The sequence below is a fragment of the Pyrgilauda ruficollis genome, unplaced genomic scaffold (genome assembly GCF_017590135.1).
Source record: "Pyrgilauda ruficollis isolate IOZ18807 unplaced genomic scaffold, ASM1759013v1 scaffold182, whole genome shotgun sequence".
Taxonomy (NCBI): Eukaryota; Metazoa; Chordata; class Aves; order Passeriformes; family Passeridae; genus Pyrgilauda; species Pyrgilauda ruficollis.
Genome location: NW_024517207.1, coordinates 1,050,672 through 1,074,999, shown reverse-complemented (window position 1 = coordinate 1,074,999; position 24,328 = coordinate 1,050,672). Strand labels below are relative to the sequence as shown.

The window sequence follows — 24,328 nt, the reverse complement described above, 5'->3', positions numbered from 1 at the left end:
TAGCTCTGCTTAAAGGAGTCTGTGGTTCAGCAGTGTCTGTACAGACAGAACCTTCAGGTGCAAAGGTGAGAAGACTCCAAAACCAGTTTTCTCTAATAGAGTTGTGGAACCAGACAGAAGGAATATAGCACTGCATGAGATTCTTCTCAAATTACAACCTCCTCTCTCCTATAGAATGAGCAGCCAGCAAAGATGAGCTCTCTACTACGACCTGTGTGCCCTAAATCAGAAAGTCACTTCTCAATTAGCAGATAGAGTCTGGAACATTCTGGCTGAGACCTATCTGTCATTGAAGACAGATTGTGCAACCAACTCAACTGCACCTTTCACAGGAGGCCCTAAGAACCAGAGTGGGCCCACAATGCTCCTCAAAATGTCCAAGACTGTTTTAGGTATTCCTCAGTGTGTCCAAGAATGCTTTAGCCGCTGCAATTAGCGTATGGGATTTGCATACGAGAGAGGCAAGAGAGGAGATGTGTTAAGAACTCTGAAGGGTTCAAAAACATTTAAAGAGTCAGAGCATTGCTTGGAGCCTTCCAAGGCAAAAGAAAACACCCTGGAAGTCACTACCACAAACACACTCTCAGGTGCTAAACCCCCCTGTTTTCTTCAGCTAAAACTGGGCATTTGTATTTTAATCAACAAAGGCTGGGTGGGAAGGTATGAAATTCTTGTATGTGTTGAGCCAAACAGCACTGCTGGAGTTCAGACAATAGCACAACAATGCTGGGGGCATCTCCAAACAGGGAGATAAAGGGACATGCATAAAATAAGGATAACACATATTTAGAAGCAGCAATAGGGACTCTTTAGCATTTATAATTTCAAATGGAGGTAAATTCAATCAAGTTTGCCAGCTCCAAATACTTCACCAGCCCCAAGATCTGGAAGCTGCAGTGAAAGAAGTTTTTGCCTCAGGGCAAAGGCAGAATTAAAAAGAGGAAGAAAACAACCCAGAGGCACTTAAAGAACAACATAGCTATGATGAGTATTCTTAATCTCTCCAACAGTTATGAACCACAGGTAAAAAGGACATTACAAGCTGCATGACTACACATGAACTGTACCTTCTATAGTGCAGCCAAGACAATCCTGAAGTTCCAAATATTTCCAGTATGAAAGCATGAAGCTTGAGCAGATGTGGACCAAAAGTCACAGACAGGATGGAAATAATACTCATTTTCAGTATACTGACTTTGAATTTCTTTCCTAAGTATTCCCATATCTGGTATTCCCTTAGATTCTCTCTCCAATTCAAATCTTCTTTTGCAGAGCAATTAATGTTCAGACAAATAACAAAATACTATTATTAGGAGTAAGTACTAGTAGCTATGAGAATAATGAGTATTCAGTTATAGACTTTTTTTCACGTCCACTTTGCCAACCTGTTTTGTTACTCACGTTAGTACTGAATTTGTCCCTGCTGACTGCTGTTCCAGTAAGAATTTTTCCAGGTAATTTTCTGAGCTCCAGATTCATTGGCTGCAAGGTAACTACCAATATTTAACAAGGGAGTCTAAAAAAACTGCAAAACAAAGTAAAGAGGAAAACAGTAGGGAGTAAACTTGTTCCAGAAAGCCTGCAAGTCTCAATAGAAGATGTCAACAGTAACGTAAGTTTAAAACTTTGCTGCAACAAACACTGCTGCAAGCAGTGAAATATTTAATGTGGAAAGCAACTTATACCCAGGAAGTGGCACTTCCTTATATAAAGAACTGATATAATTTTATCTGCTGTATTCTCACCATAAGCCTTGCCTTGTCCAAACCCTTCCTTGGCAGCACATTCCCAGATATATTCCTTGCTTTTGTGTGGATAGAGTACTGTGGTTTTCTGAGTTAAATGAGCAGAAGTGGACATTTACAAAGAGAATGATTGATTTACACATAGATGCTATGTCATTCAGCAGTGACAGCCACTCCTTCCCACCAAATACTGACCTGGAAAAGCTTCTGAAAGAGAAAATTGAGTAAGTGGATTAAAAGACCCAAGAACTTACAAACACACACCCCAACCAACTCTCCTCTTCTGCCCCTCCTCCAAAAACCCCCCAAAAACAAAATACCCAACCCAGCAATTTTTTTTTTTTTGGTCAAGTTACACTGGAAATGTTCTGTGAAAGGCCAAATCTACAAATATCAGGAATGAGAGCAAATTCTACATGCCTCTTTCCTCTTGTATTCTGGAGCTTATGTGCTGCTCACACTTGAGGACAGCAAAATGCTGAGTTACAAGAGAACTCACCAGGAAACACTTCCTGCAGCCATGGAACTGTGGATTGAATGGATGCAATCCACATCACGCAACTGTGGATGCAAAACACAAACTAGGAATAAAGCACTTCTCTAGCAAGGCACTGTTACACTTCTAACTTGCTGTATTTCATCCAGGAATAGATTACTGCTAAAAATAAAGGAATTTAATAGTTGCAAGCCAACCACCTACTTCAGAAGGCAAGGAATGCTGCCAAGAGAGAATTACGGCAATGTTATTCCACTACAGCACTTTCAAAAAACAAGCATTAGAAAACATGAATTAAGCTAAAACATAGCTTTCTCTCAAATTGCAGCAACACATGACTTTTTAATATAACCTTAATCCTTCCATTAACTCTCCTCCTCAAAGGGAAGAAAAAAGAAAATGACTTCTGGTTTTTGATTCCTCTTTTGCTACATAAAAGCAGAGGAATAGCAAAGCAAAGCATCCCTTGTCCCCTTTCTGTCCCTGTTTTTTGGCCTCTTGTACATCAAACAGTTCAAGCTGTATTAAGTCATAACCTCTCCTTAGACAACTTATTTCTGTGGAGTGCACAAAAAATACCTCTCACAAGAGATGCCTGAAAATCCCTGGTATTTTACACTTCCAGAAAGCATTTCTCTCCAGCTGGATGTTAGGTCTGAAGACCCACACAGCACTTCTTCATATAGAGCTATCTTTAGCCAACACAAAAAATGTATTTTCTGTACATACAGCATCAAACAAAATCTGCAGATTTTTACAAGGAAGACAGAATCAGTAACACGATAAAGCTATGACAGCAGAGGTGTATTTGAGGCAGAGAAAAGTTTCTGAGATCCCATAGTAAGTGCTGTACATCTTTTTCCTTCCTATTGTTAAGAGCTGGCTACTCTCACACCTGCCACTGCTGTTTGTGTTCCATTTGTTTCACCTTGCATGTACCAGCTTCCCTTAGTTGCACCAATTTCCTCACACTTTCCACAGCCTCGTAAATGAAGCCATGTGACATCAAGCATTCCCACCCCAGCTATCCACTGCTTCCCTGTGGTTCTGGGTCATGATTCAGCTTTGCTCTGACCCAGCAAACACGAGCGTTGTTCTTCTACTCTGATGCTAAGTTTTAGGTAAGAACACAGATAGAAACTTGCTATCAAACTGAGCCACAAAGAGAGACGTCTCGAGTGTTCTGCATTCTGCCGTCTTCTATGGTTACCAACAGCCCATAAACACAGGAACAAACCCATCCACAACGAGAACAGCTCACAACAAACCAGAAATAGCAGCATGGGAAACTTCACTTTCACTTAGTGCTTCAAGTGAACTATCAGTAGTGACAATCCAGGTCTCCTAAAGCCAAGGCAACATATTTACACAGTCTGTTAGAACTGGTAGCAATACACTATCCAGACCTACAGAATCTTGTCTTAGCAAATGCCTGACACAGGAATTAATGACCAATGAAAAAAAGGAAAACTTTTCCTTGGACTGGTACAACTGATTTTTTTTTTCAGAACCACAGAGAGAAATCAGATTTAGTCAATTTTTCATTGTTATTCCTGAATACATGATGTGAAAGGACTTAGTTCCAAAGCCATGTACTCACAATACAGGGAGGACCACCTCCTCCAAACAGATTCCATTGTCAAATGCAATGTTTTCAGGTATTCTGCTTATACCTCCTAAGGAGTAAAATAAATCACTCCAAACAAATAAGCAAGAACATTTTATTGTGACACTTGCAGCTTTACCTTTCTCAAGTAATACAGAGTCCTCCCAAATGTCTTTACCAGCCAATTTAAATATTTCATCTAAATCTGCATCGCTAGTTTATAAAATTTCTCTAAGATCTGCACATTTTCAACTGATTTAACACAAAAACAGAAGCAAAAGAACAAACCCTTGAAAACATAGAAGAGCTGCATTGTGGCACATTTATTCTTTAATAGAAAGTAAGAAAAACTTCCCTACTGACCTTTACTCCAAGTGAGGAAAAAGATAAATATCCATAGCTCTTTGTTGCATCTGGTAGGATTTTAAGATCCATCTATGCATCTTTAATCACAGAACAAAGTTTCAGCCACACTGAACCACCTAAGGAGATTTTATGTTCCATAGTTTTTACATGCATTTCATCCTCGGTGTGCTGACTACAGGACAGAGATTCTGTGCACCTACAGTGGTTTAAATTTAAAAATACACCATAAGCCAACTCAGAGAAACATCTATTAGTAACTAATAGAAAGAATCACAAAAAGGCCTTACAACAGTTTACTAAAACATTAAGGTTCTTTAAATCACAGTTTTGAAATATAAAAATTCTATCTCCCCTGTAACTGAGATGTATTTACATGAACGTTTTTAAAAATATGGTCTGTAATTCAGCTCTAATCGCTGTCATCTGAGCCCCCCTCAGAGCCCTCATCATTAGATGCCTCTGGCTCAGACTCGTTCCCAGAAGCTCTGGCAGAGCCCTCGCGGTCAGAGCCCCTCTCCGAGTCCCTGTCGGACTCGGCGCTGCGCGAAGCCGGGCGCGATTCGTTCTCGGAGCCGCCGGAGCCGCGGCTCCTCCCCGACTGCACGGACTCATTGTCCGACTGCTCCGAGTCCGAGCGCCGCCTCTTCCTCGGGGACCTGTCACTGTCAGAGTCCTCCTCGGAGGCGCGGGACCTGCGGGGACTGCCTGCCTCGCTGCCAGACTTGTTCCTGTTATCGGAGTCGCTATCGGAAACGATGCGCTTGCTGTGCTGCTGCTCCCCCTCCTCAGAATCACTGTTGCTATTTCTAGCGTGCCTGTGGGGAAAAGCAAAAGGAAAAAATGGTATTAAAAGGTGTTCCCTTTAGCTGATACATAAAGCAAGACACCAGGATTTGGGTAATGCTAGTTTTAGAAGAATCAGTGGAATTAATTTGCACTGGGAAGGGATGTTGCAAGTACAATGAAAAACTTGTAATTATCTTCGTGTTATCTCATTAACACTGCATTTTCTCTTGAAGGCATGCACTGAAACCCTAAGTTCACACAAAGTTAATTAAGGTTCTTACCCATCATCAGCAATTTTGAGTTTGTCCTCATCAGAAGAATCATCACTTGATGAAATGATGGCTTTTGATTTGATCTTCCCTTTCATTGAAGGAGGCAGACGCTCTGGTTTGGGCTGTATAGGGGGAAAACAAAGGGCTGCTTGTTCATGTGGCACAGGGCTCAAATGTAGAAACACGTTCAGAAAACCAGACAAGCTTTTAAAAAATTTTCCATTTACTATCACTTAATTCTAGATGGCTTTGGAAATATCCTTTTCATCCTTGAAGCAGCAATAGCAACAGGAGAGGAGGATAAAAATAAGCTCTAAGACCAGCTGGCTTCAGGAGGTTTTGCTGTAATTTTCAACACTAATAAATCTCTCTTGACCAGGGTAATGCTGAACTCCAAATGCATATTTAGAGAGTGATGCAGTTATTCAGGGTTTAACTTACAGCCTTCTTCTTCTCTGCTTTGGGTGGACGACGCTTTTTAGGCCGCGGGCCGTTTTCGTGTTCCTCATCATCACTCCCCTCTTCTGCTTTCTGGGGTCTTGAACAGAAACACATTTTATATGGCATGAAGCATAATATTGCAAAAAACCCTTAAAAATGCAAAAATACTGGTCTCAAGAAATGTCCACTTCACCAAGTGTTACTGCTACTTCTTTTGCAGAGTGGTTGCTTAAGTCTTAAAAAGTGTAATGTGTTAGTAAAAAATAACCATGTAACCTCTTGATGTTTGTCCAAGAGTTTGTTTTCAAACTGTTACAAAACTGCAGAGAATTTTCTTAAAAGCCCTACTATTGCTCAGGGAAGTATAATATTAAATTGACATTAATTAATAATGAATTAAAGTATCATCTACCTCCTCCTCTTCTTCTTCTTTCTCTCACCCTCCTCTTCTTCCCCATCCTGTTCACTGCCACTGCCCTTCCTCTTCTTTTTCTTTCTAGAGATGGGCAGATCTTCATCACTGTCATCATTGACAAACTCATCAAACTCCCCTGCTCCTTTTTTGGAACGCTGTAAGAAACACAGGCAACACAACCTATTATTCACATCCCACTTACAAAGCTAACAGCAAACATTCAAAATGGAAATGTAGCTGAATATGTTCTAGAAGAAATGAAAATACAAACCTTCTAGAGACTATAGCAAAGTTGGCACCAGAAAGGTATAATTTAGAAACTGAATCAGAATTGGCACATAAGATAATCTTCTGTTATTTTAACAATTGAACACATTTTAGTGATGCCACCACGCTCAGAACTGTTAAGTATTAGCTTCCAATTTTGACATTTTAGTATTAAACCTGTGCAATTTTACTCAGTAGAGCCTAGGAGTTTGAAATTAAAAACCTGTGCTCCTGCAAGAGATTATAAATCAGAAGGGGAAAATTAAGGATGTTTAAAAGAAATAAAAAACAAAAACAGAGATTAAAACATTCTGTTCTACCCTGCCTCCACCGCCACCACGTTTTTTCTCCTTTGATCCTTCTACTTCACCAGTGAACATCAGAATATTCTTGGTCTTCTCCACATATTGCGCTCTTTGTTCCAGAAGTTTCTTCTGCTCTTCTTTTTCTCTCAGGCGCTTCTCCTCCTGAAACACCAAGGAAGCCAACCATTACCATTGTATTTGCACCCCCACGGTGATTATAACAGCAGGCACAGAAATGATTTGCTGTCAGGAGACTGGAAAATTGCTTTTTGATGCTCTGTGCCATAGCAGAAGGTGCATATGGCAAAAAAAAAAAAAAAAGATTTTTTACAAAAAGTTGTCTACAAAAAAGCCCCTGGTAGAATAGGTAAAAGTCTGATGGCAGAACTTCTGGCATATCTATTTTATTTCATTACACAACTAAATATTTCTGAGGCTATGGGGAAGTAAGAGCATCACCTGTTAGCTGCAATATTTTCAGCTAGCACTTACTATAACTAAGAAAAACAGCTACTGGGTACCACCCCAGAGCAGCAGGAGCACACATATTGTCACTGTGTGCACTTATAAAATGCAATATACAGAATGTAGTGGAATGGAACCTGTTCTTTAAGCAGTTTCTGGCGAAGCAGCTCCTTCTCCTGCTCCTGCTTGGCACGCAGCTCCCTCTCCTCCTCATCCTGCTTGCGTGCCCGAGCCACGTGATACTGAGCCTGGCTCAGTAAATCAGAGCATTGCCTGCAAAATCCAAGGTTCTTGGGTAAGGCACGGTAGCAAACACAAAAAGAAATGCTTTGATGAAGTGTCTGCATCACAACACTACATTCATATCCCCAATGAACTAAAAAAACAGCTACTTGAAATAGCACAAATAAGAGCAGTGCAGATTTTTGAGTAAATTAAAGCATTTTTAGTAAGCTAATTTATCTTCCAATGGATCATTTCAGAACATAGTGCTTCACACTCCAAACGTAGCCAATTCACATACAGAAAACCCACACATGAACATAAAATGAATCATGCCAACCAATTTGGAGAGCTTCAGAAGTATGGTTAATAAGAACTTGTATTTAATCACAACAACCTAACAAACCTTCTCGGAAAGGTAAGGCAAAATTCAAGCTTAAAAAACCCAACAGTGTGAGAGTTAAGGTTGCATAAAGTGTCCAAGTCACACAAAACATTAAAGCAAGATACTTTAAACCCCCTCTTAGCTGATGCCAAAATGACATTTCTTTTAATATTGAAATTTTCTTCTGTGCACAAAGTGCTTCAATGATACATTCAGATGTACAGTGCAGGGTGGCCAACACATGGTATTTGTATGGGGCTATGGAAATCTTACAAGAACGTGCAGAAGTGAAACACAGGAAAAGAATGAAACAGTTGCATGGAGGGACCCTGCACTCGAGTTTTTACTGATCTAACAAACTCACAGTTGAAATTTTGGAATCTAGTTTTATTACTTTAAAAAAAGCCCAAAAAAACAGGACAAAAATATTTCACTTAGAATCTGAATGAAGGATTTGTGGGTTGTCTTTTAAAATTTTTACCTGGCTTCTGTAGCAGCAAGTGCCAAGTCAAATCTCATCTTATCACCTACTTTACTCAAGTAACTGAAGTACCTGGAGGAAATCACAAGAAACCAAAGTAAGCAAAGATAGCATTACTTACATATTTACTGCAATTTTGCCTTAAAACAAAGCATTTACTCCTGAATTACAAACGTGTAAAACTCAACAGATGAAGAAATCCCACTCATTTCCTCTGTGCCAACACCTTTTAATACAGCACCTTTTAAGAGTTAAAAAGTGCATTCAGAGTACTCCAAATCTAAAGCACTCTAAAACCACTGTGGAGAGGAAAAATTCTGAAGAGAGTTCTGAGATTTGTTTGCTGGCTCCTAGCAGTACGACTATTGCTGACCCCAACAGATTGATTTACCTGCCACAGATTACATGCCTGAATTAGCATAAGAGAAGGAAGGGAAACTTGTTTTTCAAAAATCCTTGCAGAACAGCCTCCTTGATCAAGTGGACAGGCCCTTGGGAATACAACAAACTTCCAAGCAGATAGTGAGTTAAGATGATCAGTGCTTTGAAATGTTTCTCCAATTTAACAGAAAATTACTTCTGACTTTGAAGATTGCCACAGTTTCTTCCCATATACCCTCAGACACATTCCAAATGTTTTTGTGCTAGACTCAAATTCTTGGGTATATGAATATAACAATTCCTTGCTTAAAGTCTAGACTATGGAGAGTATGTTCCAAAAATTTTAGTTAATAGGCAAAAATAAATTCATGCAACTTCTTCAAAACAATAAATAATAAGCTTCTCATTAAATTTAAATCAGAACTTCTATCCCCAATGTGACAGCAGAGCTAGGAATGCACAAATCATGCACCATCTACATCTAGGAGCAGGATAAATGGTTGAAAGCTCTGTTCAAGGATGGTGACAACTGAATCAGATTAATTACACTGGTGTCTGCACAAAATCTTCTATTATTGTTTTTTAAACAGAACAAAAATATCTCAAATGCACTTAAGAAACTGCTTCTGTTCTTAAACTGTGACAGTACTTTACTTACCAAAAGGAGGGTGAAATTAGTCTTAAGGGACTGCCACTCATTAATTATGCTTATGTAAGATAAACAGATTTGCTTTTAAGCCTTGTAGTTTGCTTTGAAAGAAGTCACAGAATAGTATTCAAGTTGTAGAATAATTGTCAACATCTTTTCAACTGCGCGTTTCTGGGAAGAAGAGCATCTTGGTCACAGCAATAACAAAACTCTTTGAGAAACACATACTGGCACCTGGTCAAAGAAAACTGGCTCTGGAACAAAATCTGAACACACAGTTTTGTCAGGCCCAGTACTTTGTTTTCCTACGAGAAACTCTAGAATTACACAGTGCCTTGCAGAAGATGATTGCTCTTCTAACCAGATTTGTGCTCAATACTGCAAGTACACTGTAAGGGGACAACAACATGGATTATAAGGATTAGAAACAAATGATCTTTACCTGTGGGCAAGTTCCAGCTCTTTCACAGCATTAAGCACTTCCTTCAGATTGCTTTTTTCATCTTTCAGGACAGAGGTAGCAAGTCTTTGCAGCACTAAAGCCACATTAAACATGAGGACTGTATCACTTGGAGCCACATGCCTGGCCTGGAAAAAAACCATATTTTTAAGATAAGCTACAATGTGATGCAGAAATGACATACAGAGAATAAACACAATCATTTCAACCCCAGACCACCAAATTTAAAGAAACACAAACACACATCAACTAACAGCAATTTTATTGTGATCCATGATGTTCTAGATCCATACCTTTAACAAAGTTTGTTTGCATTCCTGTAATTTGCCACATTTAAACAGTGCCCGGGCCAAATATAACAACACTTCAGTGTTTTGATGCTTATAGAACTTTCTGAGGCAGTTTTCATACTGAAATAAAAGAAAAAAAATCAAAGTAAAAGGCGACAGTGGTTTGTTATTTTGGTTAGGTAACTCCAGTAAATGTTTCTATTCCTAAAAAGCATTACTGCTAATTTGCCTTTTGTTTTTTAGAGAAGTGTGTTATGCTACATGGGTACCTCCTTTTCAGTGATCAGAATGTTCTCTCTCCTATTCCATAGCAAGTACCTGCTTTTTTCTAGAAACTGGCTGCAGCCCAGAAGGCTCTGTAGGTCTTAAGTACAAAAGAATATTTTTTAAAGTAGCATTTACTGCAACGAAGTCCAACCAACATGACTCATTTTAACATCACTTAAATATTGTCCACAGGATGCGTGGGGAATAAACAATCTATTTTCTTTATTCATATCAGATATTTTACAAATTGAAATATATCTAATATACTAATTCTATATATCTGATGTAATTAGTTAAAAAAAAAAATTCAGACTTTCCAGATAACTCAACTTTGCTCTGTCCACCCAGCTGAGGAACTTGGCCATGCCAAGGGATATCAGTTTCTCTCAAGTGCAAAAGATGACTTGTTACTATAACTTCTGTGGGTCTAGAATTAAAGGCTTAAAAGACAGCAAATGTTATCATTCTCAGTAAAAAGCACCTCCTGTTTGATGTACTCTTTTCTCAAGGAGCCCTTCACCCTCTCTAAGCCTCCAAAATAGCAAGGAATACAAAGTAAGTTTTATTTGCAGCTCAAGTACTGAAAAACTGCCCTGAACTGTAACACCTGAGGTTGTTACTGTTGGATCTCACTGTGTTGTGAGCACCTTCAGCATCCAAGATTTTGTGTTTAGCTCAAGCCTGCCTCAGATTTGTATGCTTTAAGGTAGAGAACTCAGAAGGATAATGATTGTGGCTGCACTAAGCTGGGCTAGTAATTTCAATTTGTCTCCCTTTGAATCCAATATAATGTATTTCACACTGTGACTGCATAGCAAAACCCAGGGAACAATAAAACACTTCAGTAAACAAACACATTTCTAGTAACACCTCTTCTTAAATAAATTAGCAAATGAGTAAAATATTTTTTCTCCCAAATCGATAGGTGAAAGTGATACCCACTTCTCACTGTAATTCACTGCTCAAACAATTGCTAAAATGAGGTTTTCATTAGGCTTTTTGTCAATAAAAATAGTCAAAGTGCTAAAAAACAACAGACCCCATTCAAGCACAACAGAGTGAATGTGACTGTGTTGCCAAAGCTTGCTAACAATAGTTCACTGGAGGACAGTGACTACTGAGCTCCTGAGCATGTAAGAAAGGCCCAGTAACACTTCTTTATTAAGCACCACAAAAAGCTTCAGAATAGCTCTGAATGAAGTGTCTCTGAGCCTCAATAAGGACTCATCTTAAATGACACAAGTTGCTTCTTAGTTTCTGTCCTGTTCAACATGTGCTGTGCTTTTAAGCTTATTTGTATGCTTTTCATCAGCTAATTGAGTCAATTTACTCAGAATAGGTTGACACTTGAACATTTACTTGCTTGGGCAGGTCAGGTTAAACTAGCAGACCTCAAGAGATTTCTTTCAACATGAATTATTTTGTGATTTTAACTGTGGTGAGTGAAATTACAGCCCAGTCAGCTTTTAAGACAGCTTTTAAAGTATTCCTGTGGTCATTTACAAGAACAAAAATAGGAATTGTTGCTGTTTAAAAGAAAATCCCAGCAGCAAATTGTATCTACTTACTTTGGAAACATCTGCATGTAAATCACATACAGTAACTGAATAATAATACACAGACTGAAACCCCCCTGACTAATAATTTACTCCACAACCAAAATTCTAACCCTGCTACCAAAAAAAAGTATAAAAGATGGTAAGTGCTTTGTAACCCCCCACCCACATTTGGCAGTCTTTTACTAAATCTTGACTTGACAGCCAACAGCTGTCAGAAGTAGGCCTAGAACTTGTTAAAACACTGTTCAGAAACTTTCCCAGCTGCCCTGACAACAGAGAGACATCTAGAAGTCATCTGAGCCAAGACAGGAGGTAAGTTCAATGTGGAAATGTTACCATCTGCACAGCACTGATGTACTGCTTCTGCTCCACGTAGATATGTGCCAAATTCAGCCACACATCGCTGATATCTGCTGTGGCCTCTCTCACTTGGGCAAAAACATCACGAGCTTCACGGAAATATCCTTTGTGTGCCAAGACAGCTCCTGAGGGGAGAGGAATATGGACAGTGTGAGCTTCCAGGTTCATGCACTGTGCACTCCTACCACAGAAAATTCAATATGCCTCAATAAAGTGCCCCTTCAAAAACTGACATAGCTGCCATTTCCTGGGCTCCACCCTACAGTGCTCAGGCCCTGAAAAAACAATTCTTTATTAAAGCATGAAACTTAAGAATATGATCACCTCTGAAGCAAAACTAGAGTCTGATATTCACCTATGCCATTAGCAGCATACAAATTCTTTGGGTCATTTCTGAGGACTTGCTTGTAGATGGCTAATGCACGGTCTTGGTGACGTTTCTCCTGCAGAAAGAAATGCCCCAATTCATCACTCACTTCTAAAGTGGAGTATTATAAGATCTACCCAGAGGTTTTATAAACTAGAAGATGCCAAACACACATTAAGAAGAGGTTCTGAATAGCTAATAACTTACAAAAAATAAACAAAGAAACCCACACACAGGGCAGAGATGCCCATTACCTTTTCTCTGTCTCTTGTGGGTTGATGGAGAGTCTGCAACCAGACGTTGCCAAGAGCCAGCATGGAATAAGTATCATTTTGTGTGGAGGGCTGCTTCAAGATTCTTTCAAATTTCTTCTGTCCTGGACCCCACTCTTGTTTAGCCAAGTGAAGATTGCCAATCAGAGACCAGGCATCTGGATGATCCTAAATAAAAATTCACTTTAAGTTACAAAAACACTCTTTTCCTTTGCAAGGGTTCTTTTTCAAGTATAAAGTGTTACTCGTCTTAAACATAATTCCACATTCAAAAGAACCCCAAACAAAACACAGAGAGCAGATCTGGCAGCTCTCTCTTCTTCCCCACAGTTTAAACAAACTAAAAACACAAAAAGTGGAAAATTAAATTTTAAGTTAACTTATTAGAGTGTTTTAATGTTAAACACTTAAAAGGTTACAAACCTGATTGATTTGAAGTGCTTCTTTAAACCAATCAGAAGCCTCATAAAAATTCCCTTTATCCCTGGCCATAGCTCCCAAGCGCAAGTAGCCTGAAAATAAAGATAGAAAATGAAATAAAAATCAGGGAACAGGTCAAAGTCATCTTGAACAAAGAAAATATTGTCCATGCATCAATTTAAAAAACAATCTTTCTCTTGATCAGCTAAGGACAGCAAGACAACTTTCATATCCTATTCACAATGAGAAATATGATGCAAAGATGAACTTGCACCCATGACGGCCATATAAAAACTGCAGGTTTTGAGTAGTTAGAGTATTGTAAATTGTGTTAAATTGGCTTCATAAGTTAAGGACAACTGAAAAAACTGCAAGGAAATAAGGATCCATCTGTTACATAATTCTCCCCCCTCCACTTTAAATAGCTCTCTCATCTCTGCAAGCTTTGGGAAGGGTATTGCAGGTGACAATGGAAAACAAGCAGGGAAAAGGCTACAAACAAGGCTGGGGCATGATATGTGCTGCAGCTTGTGGCAAACAGCACAGATCAGCCCCAACATTACTGTGAAAACAAGGGAAGACAGACATAAGGAGAGCAGAAGACACTGTCAACCAGAAAATTTTTGGTATTATAAGGATGGCTGTAGAACTGATGAAATACCAAATGTTTCTTACAATCAACGTAGTTTGGATGTTCTCTCAAAATGTTTTTATAGAGCTTTTCTGCTTCGTGAAATTCACACATGGCCTCGTAGAGCCTGGCAAGGTTGTAGGATGTTGTCACAGAGATGGCATTGTAGTAATGCTCATCATGCTCAGCCTCTGCTTTTGCACGATCCAGCGACGCCAGGAAGTATTTCTGAAGAACAGAAAGAAAAGAGCAATGAAGCGCTCCAGAATGTCCTCAAAGGAAAACTTCCTCTTCTGTGTGATCGAGAAACACCATTCAAACTGGGAGTAACTGCATACCTTTGCTTCTCCCAGGTTTCCCAGCCTGAAGTGCAGGGCACCCACGTTATTCAGGATCTCTGGAGGGACATCAGCCTGTACTTTCTCCTGCAGAATGCGTGTGGCTGTTCCATAGGCTGACAGAGCACCCTTCGGAAAGAAAGGGAAAGCGGATGAAAGAAAGAAGAGAATGAGCCTTACAAGCTCTTATGAAAAGCACACAAATAATTCACCGAGTGTGTACTAATAATACCTGTATATCAGTCTGTTCTAGAATTTGGGCTAGCTCAATCCATGCCTCTACATCATCAGGATATTGTTCCGTGACTTTCTTTAAATGCCCCTGAAAAGCAGAAGATAATTATGCCACTTCAAAGACACACAGCCTGTTTAAAAAAATGGAAATGAAAGAGTGAAGGCATTCACCTTAACACTAGAAAGATATACCATACTGCAGAAGCAAACATCCTAAACATCTGCACAGTAATAAATCTGCATTAGTTTTCTTCCTTCATCATTTTATTCTTCTGTAGACCAGAACACCTGCTTCAAGCCTTAGAGAAACAAAGGCTATTACACCAACATGAAAAGCTAGAGAAATGCTTAACATTTCTTCCATTTATCTACCCTACATTAGATTTAAAATACCTTTCATTTAAAAAAAAGCATTGCTGTCCTTCCAGATATGCCCAGACAGGACAAGTGCTTTCTGGAAATCACCAGCTGATTTGCTCTCTTCAGGAAATCATGAGCTAACTTCCCATCTTCAGACAATTTTATATATATATATGGAAAGAATTCTGCCCTTTTCACATACCAAATAGAGACATGAGGCTGGAGTTTCTCTAAATTCCTGGACATGCTTTACCCAGAGCCCAGTGCAGTCTCAGTTCTGTCCAGAAGTTGTGACTCTTCACAGACCCCTCATGACAGCCCATATGAAATATTCCATATCAACAGCCACCTAACCCTGAGTTTTATTCAACTTAAGGAACAATCTGATCTCAAGTCTGATCTCCAAGTTCTACTCTTGCAAATAAACACGATGCTGGTGGAAGGAAAACTCACCTTTGCAATGTCCCGTTTCTCCTGGTCTTCTGAAGCTGCATAAAGAGATCCAAGGATTTTCATAGTCTCATAATTGTTAGGATAGGCTTTCAAGACTTTTTCAAAGCATTGTGAAGCATTCTCTTTGTCCCCTCGATAAATGTACATTTGACCCAATCCAAAAAACGGAAGTACGAAAGAAGATGAGGCAAACTGAGTGGCCTGGTAATAATACTGGAAAGCTTGATCATAATCTTCCTAATTAAAAGGAATTAAATGAGTAACAGTCAGTGTTTTTAGAGGCAAACTTTGCAGGAATTTTCATAACAGAGACTTTTTTAAAATGTGAGCTCAAAGGGGACTTTAAGAACTGCCCTACCTGCACGTGAAAAGACCTCGCCAGCTGGTAACAGCTCTCTGCCTGCATCGCTTCCACTTCTGTGTTATGGAAAGCATGAAGAGCCAAGTGTTGCACTTTACCATAGTCCTGACAAAAAACAAAAAAACAAAAAAAAAAAAAGGAAAAGGAAGTTAAATGAGATTTGGAAGGCTTCACTTTATTTATGGTCAAATGATTTTACGATTTAAATGTGGATAGCTGGAAAATATAACAAAGCTTTAGTCACAGCACTGACTAAATAACAACAGACTTAGTTTTAGCCACTACTATTCTTTTCTCTATTTCATGTTTTAAAGCATGGAAGAGAGAGGAGGGGGAAAAACAAACCAACAAAAACCTCAACCAACCAAAAAAAACCAATTCCAAACATCAAAAACCCAAAACCCCTTCAGTACACAAAGATGATTTTGGTTTAAGTAAGTGTACCTTTCTTGGTTTTCTTGAGAAAGGTTCATACAAAATTCAGGCCAAAAATCTCACACTTCTTCATCTAGATTAACAGATATTGGGCACCTGATGAAATGTGTTTGAATCCAACACCAGAATTCTCATTGTTAAGAGGTTATCAAGCATTTAACTGTAGAATTTCAGTGATTGCTTACCTTCTTGAAAAAGAAGTGATTAGCCAAGTGATTCAACACCATTGGATTACTGGGATCAATTGTGTAAGCCCTAGAGAGGAGTTGAACACCATTCTTGATGGAATCAGCCTAAATAAAACATTGACAGGTATCAGCAGCACCTCAGTATCTGTATCTTATTACCATCTTCAAAACCATTTTTCAGTCTAGGCTGCTCAGGATTTCTGACAACACCATACTGAGCTCACAAAAAAGAGTAAATTCAGCTACTGGCTTTTCTTCCTGCAGCCTACAGGTGGAAAATGGGAAATGAAGCTACCATACAGGGATGGAAAAGAGCACAGCAGGACTTCCTAGGAAAAAAAAGGCAAAAAAACCCAAAAGACAGTGTGGATGTCCTTTGACATGTCACACTCACAGCCTGACAGCTTTCTTTCTGCTCCTTCTACTCTTCAGTGTCCCAGTGCCTGTTTGGTTTAGGTTTCAATGTTTTACCCAATTCATTCAACAGTGGAATGAAGATATTTTCATGTTCAAATTCTAAACAACAACTTTAGATCTCATTTTAAAATCAGTGCAAGTTTGAGGTCTTTATATAGAAATACCATTGCACAACTTACTCTTTTCTAAAGAAGATTTACATCTTAAAGAAAGCTTCCCATGGGTAAAAAATGTGATTTACCTCCAAGTTCAAATCCACAACTGATAAAATAATTGCTCTTTATTTAGGACAACCATGAAATCTGTATCATAAGCATGTCAGCTTCATCTGTACTTATTTCTGAACAGAAGCACCAAAAATGCTATCAAGGAATCATCTAACAGCTGTGCTTTACGTTGTAATTATGATGAGAAGAAAGCTGTCTTATTGAACAGATTAGGTTTTAAGAGGTTAAAACATAACATGAAGGCAGCTAAAAAATCCATTTCAGTTTGAACAGATGCAATCTTTCCAAACCTAGCACAACAATACACCTGGATAAGGAGATATTGAATCTCTCCTGCCTTCATTTTCAAAGGTTAGTGTGGTTTATAACCACACTGTGCATTTGTCCAAGTTCTCCAATACCCTGAGTCTCATGTCCAACTTCAACCCAATCCAGTAGATGGGTAGAGGTCCCAAAGCTCTAAGTGCTTTCATTTAAGAAAAACAGATCAGACAGACCTCAATGAGAGCACAGTGTGATCTCAACCCTGATCTGACATCATAACATCTTCTAGAAAGAAGAAATATTAGAAATATCTAAGCACAAAAAAGATACCAATTAGCCTGATACTCAGAGGCTCTTTTCCCCAGAGTGTTCTCCCATCCCTGTGTCAACTCTTCAATGTTACACTAACTTTTACTATGAAGTTGTGAGAAAAGTTTGAGGTAAAGCACAGGTGATGTATTTCTTAGAAAAAACACAAAATATCTTTGAGTGGCTCAGCTTTTAATCACAGCTTTTTGAATCTTCAGGTGAGTGGGCTCATCCCTTGACTTCACACAAAAGATCTTCAGGAAAAGAAAGAGAAAGATACCAAATGTCATCAATTTCTCATCTGTGGAATTTATTAAAATTTGACTTTAGAATATTTTTGGTCCCTTCTGTAGTTTTATGAAAAAAACCTCTTACGCCCACTTTTTTTTAGCTTCTTCATGGAAGTAATAACAGTTTTCTTTTTTTCCCATGAAGCAGTAAACTAAGAAATTTTCAGACATTCTGTGCCAACAAAATATCTTTCTAGGGAACCATAGAAAGCAGCACAGTAAATTTTAGCCACATACAATTATGTAACAGTATTTATTTTTTAAAAAGCACTTAAGGGTCTCATCCTCCAGTGATAATATCTGAGATGGTTAATCCATGCTAAGGAATTTATGATCCCAACTAAGCCATATTTGCATGCATTTTTCTAGTGATACAATACCTAGAAAGGTGGATCACCACTTAATTGTACTTTTATCAGCCCAGTTAAAATTTCTTCTTGCCTACTCTTTGGTTTACCATGCAGCATGCATGCCTGAATAACTTTGAAACTTGTTTGAAAATTTATTCTTAACTCCTAAACTTCTGAAAAACTTGACCTAACCTCCTGGGAATATATCTTTGACTTTCCTTCACATGTCTCACCATGGAATTTTATTATTTGAAATGAAACAGTTAACCTAGCACTGTTTTTCTGCACCTAACTCTTCTATAAATGACAGAATGGAAGGTTTTTAACAACAGAAGAAAGCTATTCCGAATGTGCTGCTCACGTCACAAGCACATATCTATAAAATCATTCAAGAGTAGCACAGACTTAAAATTATTCAACCATAAAAGTTATCACCCATTTTAAAACTGGATTATCTTTGAAAGGATAAAAAATTTGCCTTTTTTAGCTCAAAGAAAGTGAACTGAGCATGGATTCCTGCTAAGTCAGACCCACCTCCTTATTATTGAGTTCCAGAACAGCCAGTCCAACCAAGGCCCCGACACACTTGGAGTTCAGCTCCAGAGCCCTGCTGAAGGCCAAGCGAGCTTTTTCCAGCTTGTTCAGTTTCACGAAGCAGTGGCCCATTCCCAACCGAACCTCGGCTAGAGAACAACACGACACCATTCAGAATCCCAAAGTTTCAACTTTATGCTTTTTTTTCCCCAACCTGGAGTGAAAGCAGAGTTTTTTCATAGCTCCTTAAAGCCATCTAACAATCTGCTGTTTTTCAAGGCAGCAGCCCATACTTGGCTGGCCACAAAATGAACTTGAATGTATTAGTATGACATTATTTCTTCATAAACCTCAGAACACTGAGCTATCTCCCACAGACTCCAATGCCAAACAAATAAAAAATTACTTTTATGTGAATGTATTAAAAATAAGAGAGAAAAGCATTTAAAAATTGCCAGATGGAAGGGCTGGACATTTTTTAGGCTAAGTTCACCCCAAACTAGCAGGCCTTCAGAAAACACAGATGAATAAACAAGTTAGCTGGCATTTCTCCTCAGATGATAACTGATTCACATGCTGTTTATCATCCTCCACTTCCATGACCAAGTACAGATGGACTAATACAGAAAATTCACATCATACTGCTCTTTCAGACTGCTTGTGATCTAAGAGTACAGAGAATTTATAAACAGCAGTTTCAAACCTGTGTCCATTAGAAAAAGGGGAGCAAAGGAAAGATGTTTGTTGAAAAGTAAGGCTTTTGTAGCAATCAATACTGTAAAGCAGATCACAGACCACACATCAACTTTGCAATAAACCTTTTCTTAGACAGGTTATGGCAAAGTCTATCACATCTCTCAAGAAACTTTCAAGTATTTATGATCCTAATGTAAATACCTTGAATTAATGTATCTAAATCCCACGTATCACTTTTACAGTCATTAAAAATCACTTTCCCAGATTTTTGCGTAAAGAAAATAACACAAGACCAGGAAAACTCACATCATGCACTATAAGTAGAATTCTCCTTTTTATGTCTTGTTTCATTATTGTTATGTCAATTCTGAAGCCTTATTCCAAGAGCTTACAGCAAAAGAAATTCTGCAAGAGTTTTGAACAGTTTCCTCCCTCCCCATATAACTTTAATTTCTCTTACATGCAAAATCCTATTTTCTAATACCTCTTTAAAAGGTTATACTTAAAAAAAGAACAGTATTTTCCTAACAGTAATTTCCTAAACATGACTTCCTTCTCTAAATATGAAGAAATACTTCAAGTCAATGAAGTATTCTTCATTCACTTCAACCCTCTAAAATGAGGGTTGGAGTTTTTTTGACAGATATAGACCACAATAATGCCCTTTGAATTTGAATTAGGAAGACCTAAGTTATTTTGCAAGCAGAGCAAATACCCCCAGTAGCAAACACTTTCTGTCTTACCTGGGCAGCCTGGATTGGTACGCAGTGCTTTCTTGTAGTAGGCAAGGGCTCCTCTATAATCCTTCTTGTTGAAAGAAATGCATGCCTTACCTGTTTGAACATACCAGGAATAAAACCAAGGTTATAAACCAGAAGCTCAAGTATTATTTGGTTGGCTTGTGCTGTACCCATTTCCAAAAGTTACAGTTAAAAACTAACAGAAAAGTCAGACAATGACAACTTTTATTAGATTTGATGATGTCAAGTATATGAAAAAAAGCAAACATGAAAGAAAACACATTAAATTTACTTTTTCATATTTTTCTGCAGAAACTTAATTCCTTATTGGTCCAGAGGAAAGATACTTACTGAGACTAGTAAACAACTTAAATTACAAGTGTACAGTCTGTTGACCCCTCACAAGTGGTAACTTCACCCTTAACAGAGTGTCCAGCTTCATTGCCACCACCAGGGGAAGCATAAATAGCTGACTGGATGTATGCCCATGGGTCTCAGAAGATGCCAGTTAGCACTGCATTTTTCCTAGCTCTTCCATTTATGTGTACTTCCCAAATTTTAATTAGTCTCTGCACGTGTGTCTTGATCACATTCTCTGTACACACACCCTCTTAAGCATACAATTCATTCCAAAACTCAACCAAAGACCAGGTTTTTACAAATATCCATAAACTCGTACCGAGTAGGGCAGGAATATTATTTGGAGACTGGTTGAGCACGAAGTGGAACTGTGCATCAGCTTGGTCCATCTTATCACCTTCAAGCAGGCAAAAGCAGGCTCTTCCCAACAAGTGATTCTGGACAAAGCAAAGAATTTGCAATACATTTATCTTTGTAACATATGAAGTTTGGACTATGTGAAAGATTAACTGCCTAATAATGCCTTTTAACAATTAAATTATTTCTCTTACATTTATCAAGCTAGAGAATACCAATTCTTCCTTCCCCATCTCCAAAGTTGACTGAAGTAGTTCTATCAGGTGTGCCAAACTAGACAGAATTATTTCTGGTGGCACCACACACACTTCAGGTACAAGTTTTGCCTATGTGTCACTTTAAAGCCTGAGCAGTTTCTAGTTTCTAAAGTTTCCCTTTAGTGAATCAATACCCGTTTTCTTTACAATCACTAATTTACAAAAGTTGTTTTGATCAGACACCAGTTTTACCTGATCGTACATGATGATTTTGTCAGCCATAGTGTACAGCAGGGTGGCCTGGGTGATGAGCTCCTTCTTGTTGTCTTTGTTCTTCTCCTTCCGAGCCTGCTGTACATAGTAGGCTGCCAGAGTGTCCAGACATGTCATCTGGTCTTTCTCGTGGTCTCTGTAGTCCAGGTTGCCATCGATGCGGGCAGCTTCCAGCAGCTTCACAAAGTCTTCTGTTTTGCCTTGCTTGTAGTACTCCAGCTACAAAACACAGTTTTAACACACAACACCACCCCAGTGAGTACAGCACATACCAAGCTGACGCTTCAGATATCATACAGACTCTTTTTCTAGGATGTAGGGATAAAGCAGAAATAAATATAGGTATCACCAGAGATATTTTCTGATAATGCCAAATATTTTTCTGTCCCAGATCACTGAATGGCCTGGGATGGACGGGACCTTGGAGATAATCTCGTTCCAACCACCCTGCCATGGGCAGGGACACTTTCCTGATGCTCAAAGGCCCATCCAACCTGCCCTTGAACACTTCCAAGGATGGGGTATCCTTAACTTCTAAGGGCAACCTATGCCAGTGCCTCACCACCTTAAAACACAACCTTTTGAGCTATTTATAAGAAGAATCCACTGGTCTTCCTCTGAAGTTCTTTGACATTTTGACATTTAACCATACTTTCCACAGTGTAGATACTGCCTCCTCCTTTTTTATGAAGCATGTAATCAAAGGCATAAACCAGGAAAACTATGGATTGAGGAGAAAAAAAACCATAGAAAGCAACCCTCAAGAGGCATTGTTTCATGAAAAAGAGATTAAATTAAAATCCTAATATGCAAATGTCAATCAGAAACATCTGGCCTAGAATCAAAGACTGAAAGACCCCATAAAGTATCTGTTTGGAACTCAGTTAGCACTGGTCATAAGAGCATGGAACTGGAAATGATGATCTGATAATGTGAATACAGGATTTAAATACACAATTTGTATCTATACTGACCGCTAGGGCAATCCATATGTGCAGCTGGGTGTGCTCCTGTTTCAGGATACTTATAACTTCATCCCCCTCGGGCAACTGATCGAAGTCAAGCTCAATAACCTAGAACCAAACAACACAGATCATCTTTTCACAAAGCATTAAAAACATTGTCTGTCACTGAGCTCAATGGAAACTGGACCTGTCAGAGCACAAAACATAAATAATGATTTGTGTTTAAACAAGGTTATGGACAAAGAAAGGAGAGGTAATATATTGCATTCTGTACAAGATAAAAGCGATGGCCTCTCTTTAGAGAAAAGACAAACCAATGTTTGAGATACAAGTGAGGGAGAACAAGCAGAGATCCTAATTCAACTTCTTTCACTATGGACTTCATGCTCAGAATCAGCTTATAATCAACTTGACTGCACACTGCTGACTTTCAAAAACTTTTCCTACAGGTAATATAGAGATCTAGCTCAGAGACAAAGTCTTCCAAGTAATCTGGTGTCAGAAAATCAATACCTAAGACTTAGATTCCTGAAATGTTGTAAAGTCATCTTTATGCCCTAGGAAATTAAGGAACTATTGAAGCAGCTAAATTTCTGAATATTCACAACTGTAGATATGAGCAGCAAATGACATCAAGAACTTTTCATCATTCAGGCATTGTTTTGTGAGTATTAGTCTCCCATGTTGATCTAACAATCTTCTGATATTATAAAATGAGGAAAAAGAAACACGTACTCCCCAGACGGGATATTTGGGAACACAATTTAACTGCTTGTTAGCTCACCTTACTCAGCCATGCTGCCTTTAATAATTAATCATCTGCGTTACAAGTTAATTTTACAGCAAGAAAGAAGTGCAGCTGTTGTACCCTGTTACCAGTGCTGGGACTTCTCTGTAGACTGAATTAGAGCAACCCAGTTTAGAAAGGATTCTAGTTTAGACTACACAAGACTTTAGAATGTCAGCAAAAATATTTCTGCTTAACTTTGGCTCATTTTAGTTTTATCTTGCATAGCACCTCCTGTTTGACAGATAATGGCCCTCATCCATCAACTAAAATAGTCATGAAAGAGAAATAGGTATTAGCAACACAGCAAATAAACATGGAAGAGTGGAGGAGTATTTTACTGCATTCCCTAGTGATTAATTCAGAACTTTGGGATTCAAGTAGTCCTGAACAGCAGCACCAAGATCACAATTCATGTTGACACCTCAGACAGAAGTTTCTGTCACAGAGGAAAATGCCCATGTAAACACCACAGAATAAAGTAATTTTGTGAGACTTAAAACCTCAATGGCAGCCACACAGAAATTTGTTTCTGCAGATATATTTGTGCATATATGAATGTCTCTGTGTACACATATATATGTATACACGTATGCATATATGTATGATATGTTTATGTACACAGAAGAGCAGGGAGTCAACTTTTCACAGAGAATATTCTTCAACCTGTAAGCATTATGTTCCAGCCCCTTACTTAGCTACACCATTAATTTAGTATTTGCCATAGAATGATTTAATGTCAAACTTTGTTATGCGCTGCAAATCTCCACACACTTCTCCTGAACCTTTCTAACCTTGGCTTGTGACAGTGCACCTTAAATAAAGAAAAGTTAAATTAAGTTTTTAGCCCCACGGTGAAATGACTTTACAGAGAGGGTCCTCTGCCCTGCCTGTGTCTATGCGCTGCTTGAGGAACAAACACCAAGAGACGCTGACACACCAAATCGCGGCACGACCGTGGCCGGACACGCACCTGCGACCCCGGCTCGGGGGCTGCGAGCGACACCCGCGTCCCGAGCCCGGGACACGACCACGGGCGGCAGCGGCGACCGCCCGCGCCCCGGCACGGATCGCCCCCCCTGCCCTGCCCCGCCGCCTGCCCGCGCCCGACTCGCCTCGTCGGTGTCCCGGAGAGGGATCTCGATGGAGCCCCGCGACATCTTGGCGACAGCGCTGCCGGAGCCGCCACTCGCCGGGCCGGGGCCGCCGCGCGCACTTCCCCTCACGGGAGCGCCCGACCCGGACGTGCTCGGGAACGGGGCGGAGCGGGCCGGGGCCGGCCCCG

General features: G+C 39.3%; 1 protein-coding gene across 1 annotated transcript; it reads right to left on the bottom strand.

The window, feature by feature from the left end:
• Window positions 1-3,948: 3,948 nt before the first annotated feature.
• On the bottom strand, window positions 3,949-24,290 carry CTR9 (CTR9 homolog, Paf1/RNA polymerase II complex component). Its single transcript, XM_041464658.1, has 25 exons — window positions 24,159-24,290; window positions 22,266-22,364; window positions 21,271-21,510; window positions 20,784-20,901; window positions 20,108-20,197; window positions 18,669-18,817; window positions 16,275-16,382; window positions 15,652-15,759; window positions 15,294-15,530; window positions 14,479-14,568; window positions 14,247-14,375; window positions 13,953-14,136; window positions 13,281-13,369; window positions 12,840-13,025; window positions 12,574-12,661; window positions 12,195-12,343; window positions 10,036-10,152; window positions 9,725-9,870; window positions 8,253-8,324; window positions 7,302-7,437; window positions 6,715-6,861; window positions 6,125-6,282; window positions 5,713-5,809; window positions 5,281-5,393; window positions 3,949-5,028 (listed from the first exon to the last, which is right to left on the bottom strand). The coding sequence occupies exons 1-25, from the start codon at window positions 24,201-24,203 to the stop codon at window positions 4,623-4,625; spliced, it is 3,501 nt and encodes a 1,166-aa protein (XP_041320592.1). The 5' UTR covers window positions 24,204-24,290; the 3' UTR covers window positions 3,949-4,622.
• Between the last annotated feature and the right edge of the window lie 38 nt (window positions 24,291-24,328).

Coding starts and splice junctions, on each gene's coding strand:
- CTR9 (XM_041464658.1), bottom strand. CDS start 24,203: ATGTCGCGGGGCTCCATCGAGATCCCTCTCCGGGACACCGACGAG. Junction 22,365..24,158: donor CTCTCCGGGACACCGACGAG/GCGAGTCGGGCG, acceptor GTTTGGTTCTAG/GTTATTGAGCTTGACTTCGA. Junction 20,902..21,270: donor AAATCATCATGTACGATCAG/GTAAAACTGGTG, acceptor TGCTTTGTCCAG/AATCACTTGTTGGGAAGAGC.